Here is a 12844-nt window from a genome sequence, read left to right on the forward strand (position 1 = left end):
AAGAGAAAGCACCGTTTTTGCGCATCCCTCCGCGTCAATCAGCCCACAAAACCGGTTCACCACGGTAGGGTGTCGAGTGGGGGAACCAGATTTGGTCAGTGGTCGGCGCGTTCTTTTGCTGGACAGAGTATACTTATAACTATATTACCTATATGGCTATATATTATATAGATATATACCTACGCGTGTGGTGTTATTTGCATTAGATGTCACAAAATTTATCAAATTGAAAATTTACAAATTATTATGTATTTAAATATTTATTAAAATGTATTATTCATCTCTTATAGCTAAGGATCAAAAATGTTACACAAAGTCGCACACAAGTAGTTCATTGTGTTACCAAAAAATCTAAAAAATTCATAAACACAGTTCTTTTTATGCTTGTTTTACGTTAAAATTTGGACAAAATTACATATTATTGAAGAAATAAAAATAATGATTTGAGTTATTTTGTTGTAATTTAAAAGTATTATCCTTGAATAACTACTAAAAACTTTTAGAGTATATTATACTATTTTATAAATGACTTTTTAAATGTAAATAATAAACTTAAATCACAATTACAAACGTAATATTGACCACTTGTAACCCTACTGTACATCCACTTTATCCACTTTCTTTAAAATAAATACAAATTTATTGTTGTCTAGTTCCAGAATGTTGAATATATAATAATGCATAAGTTGCTCTTAAAGCAATTTAAAATATTGAAATAAATAGACAGATTTGTTTTTTTTATGAGCAATCAAAGTTTGAATGTCGATGAAATTGAAAATTGGCCAAAAATGTATAAGATAATTTTTTAGACATGAAATAATTTTGAAAGATATTGAAAATTGTTGATCTATTCAAAGCGACTTTTCATTTTCTATTTATGTACGTAGTTATCTAATAAACAAACCACCCGATTGACATAGTTAAGTTTAAGTTCATACTACATCATCTTTTTTTATATGTGAAATTATATCTAATAAACTAATCTATAGTTTGACATCTTTAAGTTTATGACCAAAGAGTACGTGGTGATCTATTTAACGTAAAACACTCATTATTTTATAAAACATTTAAAATTATAAAAAAATATTATTGTCTCGTTGAGCCACCTGTGTACACTTTTATCACTTATAATGTTGTTTAAAAAAAATTTGAATAAATTATTTTATTTTATTATCAAAAATATTGACACAAAATAACTTACCAGAATATGGTATGCTTATCGGATCTGTCGTTTTTTAAATATATACGAGCATATCATCAAAATTAGGTATTTCAATTACCACTGCCCGTCTGCTCATGTGTCTCAGTCTTGGAATTAATTGGAATACATATTAGATCATACACAATGGATAGAGCTACTTTAATCATTTGCTGTGTGCCTGTGTCCAACTTAAACTTGCACTTACAAGTTATTTTATAGTGATTGTGTGACGACCAGACTTGGATGAACAGTTTTAATACGCTTATATCTTTAAATTATTATTCATGTGTCCACGTGAAAGCGTTTCTGATCCCGTGAGTTCAAATCCGCAGACCAAACTATACACGCTCCGTTCTGTCATCTCCACAGTGGTGCAACAACCGGAGCTGGTGGCGATGCCTAGCATTGGGGCCCCATCATACTCGTAACCTGGGGGCCAGGAGGGTGTTTTTAATGCTAAAGAATTAAATCAAATCTGTGATCATTTAAAATTTTTACCATAATAGTTAATTTTGATACCGATGAAATTATGATAATCAATAATTAATACACAAGGGCACAGTGTGGTACGTGCAGACCGTGCAGTCCGCAAGTTAAACACTATACTCAATATGTATTATTTTATATTATTATATTATTTATATTATATTATGTTTTATAGACTATAGTTCTACAGCCATTGCCCATTACTTAATATTCTGTATAAATATTCTGTATATTATTATGTACCTATAAATACTCAATACAACAATACTGTTAACATTCTGAGAATAACAGCCCAATGATGGTATCATACAGATTTGTGGCGGGCTGGGGTCAATATTTATTTCCGACTCCGATGCTCACCGTAAATATTATTAATAGATATCAAGATACACTGGCTATTTAAAATTTAAATAATAACTAATATAGTAATATGACAATTTATAAATGAAACGTCTATCGGTCTATAGTTTAATATGGTCTATGATACTTTTGACAATACATAAATATACCGGTTTTCTTAAGGGCTACGGTCATATGAAGTTATTTTTAAATTCCATGTAAAATGAATTAGTATAATATTATGATATACATTGGATTACGTCTGTTATAAACGTGAACTGTGAAGTACCGATTTTAGTCATTGTGCAATATCTGCCTTACGTCGTAAACCAAAGCAAGAAAAGCTAATATGCTTAGTTAAATAATTATATTTTAAATTTAAAATGTTTTTTTTAAATTCTTTTTCAATAAATTTTGTAATTTTGTTATTAATTATTATTAAAATATAACCAGAAATAATTTACACAGTATTATTTCGCGTGTGTCAGCATTAAAAAAAAAATTATCTACAAATACTTAAGTAATTATAGGGCCCCAGATTTACTTCGTCTTCGGGGCCCAAAGATCCTAGTTGCACCACTGCATCTCCATGGTCCGGGCAGCATATAAGCATTCTGGGGTCTGTTTCGGCACCTGTGTTCAAATACGCATTCTCATTGGTCGATTTTAAATTGAATTTTCGTTGATTTTCGTTGAAATAGCTTATTTTGCTTCAAGGCACTATATGAATTGGTAGTCTAGTTGTGGAGAGAGCCTCTACAGCGCGGCAGGATTCCCCATGTACGAACATTTATTTTGCACTTTTTTTGCAATTGTTTTTATGAGTGATAAGCACTTGTCCGATGCGGCGGTTACATGTGACCAACTTGAGGTGGTGTTGCACAGCAATTCGAGGGATATTTTCGATTAGCGGAGCGGAGCGACGGCGCCGAGAAGCGTAGCGACGAGTGCCGCTAGCACAGCATCACTGACTTTTTATGATAAGCCAGCCAAATATAATTTGAGAGATAAGAGGCGCTGTTTCTAGACGCTCGTATATTAAACTTGGCGGGAATTTAAAATCGACCAATGAGAATGCGTATTTGAACACAGGTGCCGAAACGGCCCCCAGAATGTTTACATGCGTCCAGGCACACACAACCAATACACCGTATATTAGGATATTGGCTGAGTAATTTTAAAAATCTACATAATGTTATCTCTATCTCTGTTGCCGTCACCCGTCGTCTTTGCTGCTGACTAAGCCGGTGGGCGACGACACTCTTTTTAACACGCCGTTAGCACCGCTGCATGGAGGATGTGGGCCACAATTTTGTTGCCACGCTTGCGGGCGGCCCGGTGTTCCATGTGTTTCCTCACTGTGTGATTGGTAATGCACCGTTTTATTTATTATCAATACATGATGGCCGGCTTGTACTCATTATTATTATTATCATGGTAAATTTCTAGTAACCGTCCAGAAGAGCTGGTAGAAGCACAGAACAATATAGAAAAGACACTCGATCAGCTGATCGGGTTACTGTATCCCTATGGACTATGGTTGAAGTATTGGAAATTGTACCATATCCGTAATCTGATAGAACGTTAGCAACGTGTATCCCTCTAAGTTACGGAATTATAACCAAACCACGAAATGTCCAATGTTATTCTTATTATTTTTGTGTGATAATAATGATATGATTTATTTAAGTGATAACGCATGCCACGCCCTCCTAGAGACCGTGTTCAAGGCCACAGTCACCAGATTTTGCCATTACACACAGTGTCTATGCCCTGGTAGAAGTTATGCCCATTGTTTGTGTACGGTAATATGTATTATTGATTTATTCACTTATTCATTTTTTTATTTATTCAGTCCGAGTCTTATGCCTGTTGGCTTTCTCAGCTCCAACTTTAATAATTATAACTTATTTTATCTCATACCGTGTTACCAATTATTGTTTCGCATTAATTGTCCAGTATGGCCAGTATGGGCTATGTAAATCCATGTGCTCCGACCTCCCCAAGTCTCGGCTCGTGGGGGCGACCACATGACATTTCGGCATCGTGAATGCGAATCGAGTCGAGATGCCACAATTTTTTTGGTGGATAATGACTAATGACTGATGAGGGGTTATGATGGACACGGCTCGGTATACAAGAAATCCACACGTAACACCATCCATTGTTTAGTATAATCTAAGAAATAAATTTCACAGAATAACTGTTTTATTATGTTTTACTTTGTGATTCTGAGTAAATAATAAATATTATATCGGGGCATTGATAAAGAATTCACGATAACAATATCTTAGACCTAAAGTTTAAACTATGAGTACCAGAACTGTATACAGCCACAACATAAAGAGCGGAGTGTAAACATTCAGGAGTGATTTAGACTGTCTTGACGACAAAGTACAATTATAATTTATACAATTGTTGTTATTCAAAATTGAATAACTCTAGACACTCAAAGTATTCACTTCAATTACCACTTTCCATTCATGCTATACATTTTAAATTATTTTGACTTTTTCAAGCTATTTATAGCCATGAGAAATATTAAATATTTCTAGAAATTTAAAATCATAGAAAAACTGTTAAATCTACTATCTAATTAGTTATATTTTTAAACCACTTACTTAACAATTTGTTTATAATTAATTTAATATTATCCGACGCTAAAAGAAAAACAAGGCACAAATATAATATCTCCTTACCACAATAATAATAATAACTTATTATTAATAAGGTTCTCCAACAATCAATCAGATATCTCTCAGAGCAAGAACTCTGGGTCACAGTCACTCGACGCTGGGACCTAGACCCAACTAGCAAGCATTACCAAAATGAAAAAAAATTAAATATGTTTAATATAAACCTATTGTATTTATTTTAACAGTTTTTCTCGAAAGTACCTAGTGAGTTGTGATACATCTTTTCATAAACTTATAGGGAATAAAGACAAAAATTTAACAAGCCATTAACTTTTAGGTAAGTATTGAATTATGTAGTGTTTCTAGGAAGTTTCTCCATACAAAGAAAATACAGGAATCCATAAAACTACGTCCAACTAACGATATAATTAGAAAACTGCAAAAAAGAATATTTACCCACCACAATGTTTTAAATGTCAATCGCATGGCCACACGAAAAATTACTAAAATCATTCTTCAAGGTGTATCAAATGTTTGGAAAATCACTAACGAGGTCATCAAGTATCGTACGAGTCATCTTGCCAAGTGTACCCTCAAAAAAACATCTAGTGATTACATTCATTTTTCATATTTATAATGCTTTTAATGTCTATTAATTAATACTGTTGTATGAATATTTATTTCTTAAATTGTTCTCAAAAATGTTGTGCTAATGTGCTATAATGTTTTTACTTGAAGCAATTCGAAAAATAATAACCAAACAAACAATAATTTGGTCTAATTAGATGAACAACTTGGTTAATTTTTTAGTTGATATTATTTGAACTCCTCCAGGATCCAATTTGTAAATATAACTGTATACATATATATAATTGGTATTCATTTAATATTTATTCAGCCAAAATGATGGTGAACAGATTTACGGTCTACCGATTGACGTGTTGACATTAATAATTAGGATAATATTAATGGAATTCATTGAAGTAACTACATACTTAATATTTCTTCACGAACATCGAAGCCATCACCAATCAAAACTCCTGGAAAATTAATTTAAACATTGATTAACATATGATTATGAGTATATGAATCCGTAGTATTAAATCAAAAATACATTGCACTTTATCAAATGCCTATATAATATGACGTATATAATGATGATATTTGTTTAAATTATTATTATTTTTAAAGAAAATTGAATGAAAATTATATAGGTAACAACTCGGTGAGTACATATTGTATATTATTTTGGTTTTGCTATAAGATCTGTCTCGATCAAAATGAATATTTTTGAACCATAGTCTAACATGCCCAAACATTTCATATTTTGATTAAAAACTTTAAACTGTTTGGTTGTTTGTTACTCAGTGTAATGCAGTGTACATTTTTACTGTATTTACACATTCCAGTAATAGATATTTTAAAAACACGTAGATGTAAAAGTGTTATTTATTATTATTAATTAAATATTATATTATTTCCTATATTATAATGATTAACGAAGAAAGTAAAGGTGTAGGTACAACAAATATTCATCACAAATGTCCAATTTACGATGGTATGTGTACCTATAATCTATATATTTTAATTTATACTTAGATTAGGTTAGGTTACTTAGCACTCTCACTTAGACAATTCTGAAATTTAATCCCTAAAAAAATATACGCGATTAATCAGTTTAATGTATATTATATTGCTTACACATTAAGACAATAAGTTTTACTAAGCAAATGTCACAAAATATTGTTTATATCAACTTCTTATAACTATATTATCATCTATTATCATCTAAACTGGCCTCTCCATATTTTATTAGGAATAATATTTTGTTTATATGGAGAAACGAAATAATAAAATTTACTAGTGACTTGAAGTTTTCTAAATATTAAAATATATTAAGTTCTTTTAAGCCCAATAACTATGAAAATTTAATTCTATTATTGTTGGAGGAAATAAAAATAAATAAATACTGATATAGAATCTGCCCTTTAAAAAGTACACAAAATTATATTTATAACAACAAAAGTATAAAGCATTTTACAAACAATACATTTATACATATACAATTTTTATAAGTGATGTATAACGAATTAAACAATTAAAAAAATATAAATTTTAAATGCTTACCATTAACTACAAAACAAAATGAAAAAATAAACGTTCTTAATATATATTTATTGTCTTGACGAAATATTTATAGAGTACATCATATAAGTTATATTATATTATAGACGTAATACTGTATAATCACTGTATACACCACCTGGATCTCTAGACAGTGAAACAGATGGGAAACTTACACCTGGAACTTGGAGAAATGAACCTGCACCTACATCACTACTGCCTATTCCTTCAATTCCACGAAGAGCGGGAAACCATGCACAAGAAATACGTGCACATTTAGCTTATCATTTTGTTACCAACGGTGAAATACCGTGGCAAAACAGATATTAAAAAAGATATTACATTATATCATATTATTAAATTATTATTTTAATTATATTATTATATTAAAACAGATATTACAATAATTTTAACTTACATCTTCCAGCTCCAGCATCGTGTCTGATGTTTCATTAGGCACGTCTTTATCTTTCATAAAATTAAATTCGTCAAAAGCAAACCACTTTGATACGTAAACTTGATGTGTACCTAAAATATAATTAAAAATTCATAAGTGTAAAAAGTTATAATAAGTTGTTTAATTAATTATGTTAAAATTAAAAATACTATTAACATGTCGACTGTTACAAACGTTTCTTAAAATAAATTACTTATTCATTTGGTATATTTTGTTTTTTTTATAAATGTCAATAATATTTTATTTGTTTGTTTAGTTTTAAAAAGTGTGAATATGTCATATAAAGCTCCTGATATATTGTTACAATAATAGCTGAAAAATATGAAAAAATACATAGGCACATTTTTTTTATAAGCATTTAAGGTTCAAATTTTGACAAAATTTAACAAAATCTCAACCCATAAGAACATATTGTATAAAATGCATTAGAGGTGGTTTGACATTTTTCAGTTAGTGGTTCAAGAATAGTATATACCACCCACCCACCTACCAAAAAGTCATATTAGGTACAAAAACTTGCCTAATTTTTATAACTTTTTTGACAATTATTATTTATTTTAAAACATGCCTTATAATTTTGATGATATGATAAATTAAGTACCCAATTATAAATAACCAAGTGAACTAATCGACATTACAAATCTAGATATAAAACAAAATTAGTTTTATCTACAGTGCTAGATGTTTTTTTATATACATATATTTTTAAATATTTTTAAAGTTTATTGTTTTCTAAAATAAATTAAAGTATATTATTAATATGCAATACTTACCAGAACCAGTAATGAGGCTTTTAGCTACTCTGGATTTTTCTCTTCTGTAGGATGCTTGAAGGGTGGTCATTTTCTTCTTTAATTCAGCTACAGGTAAGTTCATTAGTGAACTTATTTCATTCCACGCATCTTCCCTTAAAGTTTTATTGTGATAATGTGGAGATTTACTATTCCACAAAAAATCTTTAGCGCCGTACAGACGTATTAAAACAAGACACTTTTCATTGTCCATGATGTCGCGAATGATTTTAAAACCTTCAAACGACAAATCACAAAACCGACCCAACTGCTCGCGAGCAATTAACTGAAATTCCTTTGCCGCGTGTCTAAATACCGACGACATTTGGCTCGCCGCGCGGCATGTTCGAGCGCGGCAACTTTTGAGTTGGCTCGCGCAGCAACGTGGTATCCATTTGTCGCGGCTGCCGCGCGAGCCAATGTTCGAGGGTTTGCCGCGCGTAGTCGATACCCACCCAATATTACAAATAATATTAATTATATTTGATTAAACAAGATAAACCATCGACCGTAGTAGATTTTACTACCCAGTACACGAATATTTAATAAAAATTTATATATTTTAGGTAAGTATACAGAAAATCAGTTATACTCACATAATTGAAATAAACATAAAGTAAAACCGATTACTGAACAAATTCGTAACATATTAAATCTAACTATCCTTTGACTGAAATAAAAATAAGAACGGTTTTCGACTAGTACTTACAGTATGAAATGTTGAAAATTGCGAATTACATTGCGTTTTATGTAATTCTTAAGCTAAAAATAATTGAAAGTATGTGTATTCAAAAAACAGCTGAGTTACCTAAATGTGTTTCTTAAATAAATAAATAAATAAATAACATATTATTTTATATTTATAAATCTGCAATACAATGCTCAGAGTAAATGTACAAAATTATGTTTTTAGTTTCTAAATAAAATTTTATACTGAACATACTTGATTACATTTGGTAGGTCGCTTTGCTGTAGCATGTATAGTATGTGTAATATTATTAGGATAATTATTCTAAATAGACTATCCGGGAGAGTAAAAGAAGAGAGATTTGATATAAATGGATTTGAGATTACAAAGTGTTGGAGTTAAATATTTCGTAATGAATCGAAGCAAGTACCTATAGAGAGAGTAAACATTTTGAGATCGTTATATCTGCTACCTACAGCTGTGCTTTGGTTAATAAACGTAAACTGTTTATTGACGGGAAGGATTGCAATAACATTTTACTTTAGACTATAGTCAATCCCCATTACCCAGGTTCGAATGCCACAAATCTAAGACAAATCATTAATCAATGATTGTAGAGAAGAATTTAATAAGATTTTGGAAAGAAGAATGAGTCTTAAAACTATGAAGTTCATTTTTAATATATTGTTAGTCTTCATGTAGGCAACCTTTTGAGCGTGTATCCAAAATAGTTTTTATGAGCATCTGAAGTCAAAATCTAGACAAAATTCATCAAAATCACAAAAATGTTCAAATGATTTCGAGTTAAATATTCATAAAAAAATGTTCTATGTACATCTAAGATTTCAATTTAGTATGTATAAAATGTTTACTGACTGACTGGAAGGATTGAAAAAAAATTTTATTTGAAACAATAGTCGACTCATTTGTTTCTTTCTTTTACAATTTATTACTTTAATTATTTATCATTATCAATATTTGTCAAAATGCATACAATTTTTTTTTCTGCGCGGAGCGCTAATTGTATTGATTTTACCCAATGGTGTGAGTGTATGTTATTTCTTGTTTCTTTTATAACCGCTTGATACAGTAAAACTGCTTCAATTTTCTTCAACACCATCTTTCCTAGTAGGAATGCGAATCTTGTGTGTAATTTATGAGGTCAAAAGTAAAAACTTCCCTATAGTATTTAAAAAACAGTCAGGAAAAACACAAACAATTAAGGAAAAACTGGAAAATGTCGATTTTATTATTTTTCCTTCTCTAAAAAAATGAACTTACAAACATTTTCCTCAAATGTTAATATTGCAAGTTTCTATTCACCATAACATTTTGATTCATTTTGAGCCATTTATTGTTTTATTCATTTTTTTAAAAAATTATTGTGAATAAAAAAATTTGAAAATGTAATAAAAAGTTTCTCATAAGGGTGGTGACCATTCGGCTCCTGTTTCTCTAAACGTCAAAAAGGTCTAACGAACAGGTAAATTCCCAAACATCTCCGAGTTTTTACAACACAAAGTCCTTCCCTCTTTATACAGACTCAGGACTGTCTCAAATGAGGTGTGTTTAAAAATGTCTGTGTGTATACTAAGTAAATTATTAAAATTATATAAAAAAAGCTTATACCTAGTACAATATTTAATTTTTAATGTTTAATATTAAAAAAATATTTAAAAATGTAAAAAGTATTATTATAAATAAAAAAAAAAAAAATCATATATTTGATAAATTTGTTAGGCACAATTTTTTATATAGCCCATATTTATTTGATGAAAACTCGTAAATTACTTTTTCGGCGAGCTTTTGTTTTTTTTTCGATCTCGGTGTAGTAGATTGTCTTCGAGCTTTAATATGCATTTCAGATTGTATATTGGTTAGTATATCAATAACCTTAAAATATTTGGATGAGTAGTATTGAATTCTTTGTTGAATTTACTGTTTAACGCTTCACATCCATTTGAGGTCAAAGAAAGAGAAGACGAACGCTCAGCCCACATTTCAGGAGGGAAAACACTATCTGACATTATATAATTTTAAAAAATATAGACGAAAGATTTATCTACTTTATCATCTTTTGTAGTTGTTAGTGGAAAGTAAAAAATAAGATTAAGCGTTGTTTGCGAGCAAAGTGAGTAGCTTCGTGTGGTGATAGGTATTAATACGTATTTTCTGCAGTTTTTTTAATAATGCACTCGAGGGTTGGAATTTTTAAAACCTATTTTTCTGAACTCGGCGCCTTTTCATAACAGGCATTATAATTTACGAAAGAAAAATATTTCCCTAATAACTATATATTTTCTACTTTATTAACACAAGTGTAACTAACACTAATCGCTTTAATAAAATACCGAATAATCATATTATATTAAACAGACATTGTGCGATGCAATAAAATATAGTACATCTTATACCCACATATTGTACACTTCATTAATAGATATAGGTCACAGGTGTAACAAACACTTTGTTTTATGAGAACTTAATCTTTGTGCTCCGATCGAAATCAATTTTTCCAATAATATAATATTATCACAGTGCCATGTTATTGTTTTGATATTATATTGACGCGTGATGACATTTTATAAAAGGTATCAACATAATATATGGGTAATCTGGGGCCATTGAGCATAAAATATAAATTATATTTTCACAAATATTGTTGGAAATTAAAAAAATATTGTATCATAATATTATTAAATACATTTTTTTAATAAACAGCACATTGAACAGACAGTTTTCGGCCCCCCCCCCCTTTCAAAAGAGTCTAGTACCGCTTATGACTCTAGTACAATCAATATTGACATATTGAATTATAATACAGGGTGCGGCATAATAGACTCCCACATTTCCGAAGTGAATTTAAAAAAAACGATACAAAATAAAGAAAAAAAATTTTTATTTTTAAAAACTATATTAGGTATATAAGGTTTTTTTTAAATTAGTTTTTAAAAATTATATCGTCTAAATGATTGCCTTGACGAGCAACGCACATATGGAGCCGTTCTCGAAAGTTTTCCATCACTTTCGCCAGCATATCGAGTGGAATCGCGGACTTGGGACGTCCAACCGCGCGCTAAGACCGCGGTCTTTTAGGCATTACAGATCCCGTTGTTCTTAAATTTTGTACCCAATTCAAAATCGTTTTCCGATCAGGGACACTTTCGTTTGGATTCAAACTGAACCGAGTTCGAAATGCTCTCTGTGTCGCAATCACACATTCAGCGTTTTTTAAAAATGCCTCAATAACGAAACCACGTTGTTCACCAGACCATGGCATGGTGACGACTAAAACCCTTATTAATAATCTAATCTAGCGAAATAAACCACTTTAATCTAATCAGTTTAATTACGCGCTAATGATTATTTGAAATATGGGAGTTCATTACGCCGCACCCTGTATTTGGATCTGCGTACAGAAATGCTCTTCTACCATTAAATGTAGTGCATAGAACCCTAGTTGAAATAATATTAAGATAAAATTATACTGAGGGTAATTGTACCAATAATGGTCTGTTTAAAAAAACTTAGGATAATTAAAATAGAACAATTACATAGTAAATTATCAACAACTAAAAAATATATTTGATGCAAAATAAAATTATATTACATAATACAAATAGCTGTATTATCACTTAAAATATGAATAACAATAATCTATAATATTATTTAAGCCCAACACAACTATGAATAAAAATATAAAATGTTTTATATATATAGGGAAATATAACTCATTATTGAACTACCATAATATGAACCACCAATTTGAGATACGACGAAAGTCCATAAAAGTTAATTCTGTGAAAACAAGAAAAAATTGTTTTTATGCTACCAGTGATACATGGTTATTTCTCTTTCATACTGATTATTTACAGTAGTAAAATTAAATATTTTTCTTTTCAAATGTTCACACATGATCCGTCTATCATTTGATAACACACTCCACTTAATATCTCAATTTGTGATATTTTGTGACTTACGTCGTTTCTCAAATAGGTGATTCATATAATATCAAAATAATAAATACTTACAGACGATTTAAGCTGGAAATTAAAAAATGATATTCACAATTATTTCTTTAGTAGTTCTATTATATTCCTTTTTATATGTTTTTTATAGTTT

The 12844-nt window shown here is 30.0% G+C and overlaps 1 protein-coding gene across 1 annotated transcript; it reads right to left on the bottom strand.

Annotated features, from left to right (window-relative positions):
* Positions 1-7175: 7175 nt before the first annotated feature.
* Positions 7176-8315, bottom strand: LOC111038397. The gene is made up of 2 exons (XM_022321470.1): positions 8017-8315; positions 7176-7314 (listed from the first exon to the last, which is right to left on the bottom strand). The coding sequence occupies exons 1-2, from the start codon at positions 8246-8248 to the stop codon at positions 7196-7198; spliced, it is 351 nt and encodes a 116-aa protein (XP_022177162.1). The 5' UTR covers positions 8249-8315; the 3' UTR covers positions 7176-7195.
* Positions 8316-12844: the final 4529 nt, after the last annotated feature.

The sequence above is a fragment of the Myzus persicae genome, unplaced genomic scaffold (assembly GCF_001856785.1).
Source record: "Myzus persicae strain clone G006 unplaced genomic scaffold, MPER_G0061.0, whole genome shotgun sequence".
NCBI classification, from domain to species: domain Eukaryota; kingdom Metazoa; phylum Arthropoda; class Insecta; order Hemiptera; family Aphididae; genus Myzus; species Myzus persicae.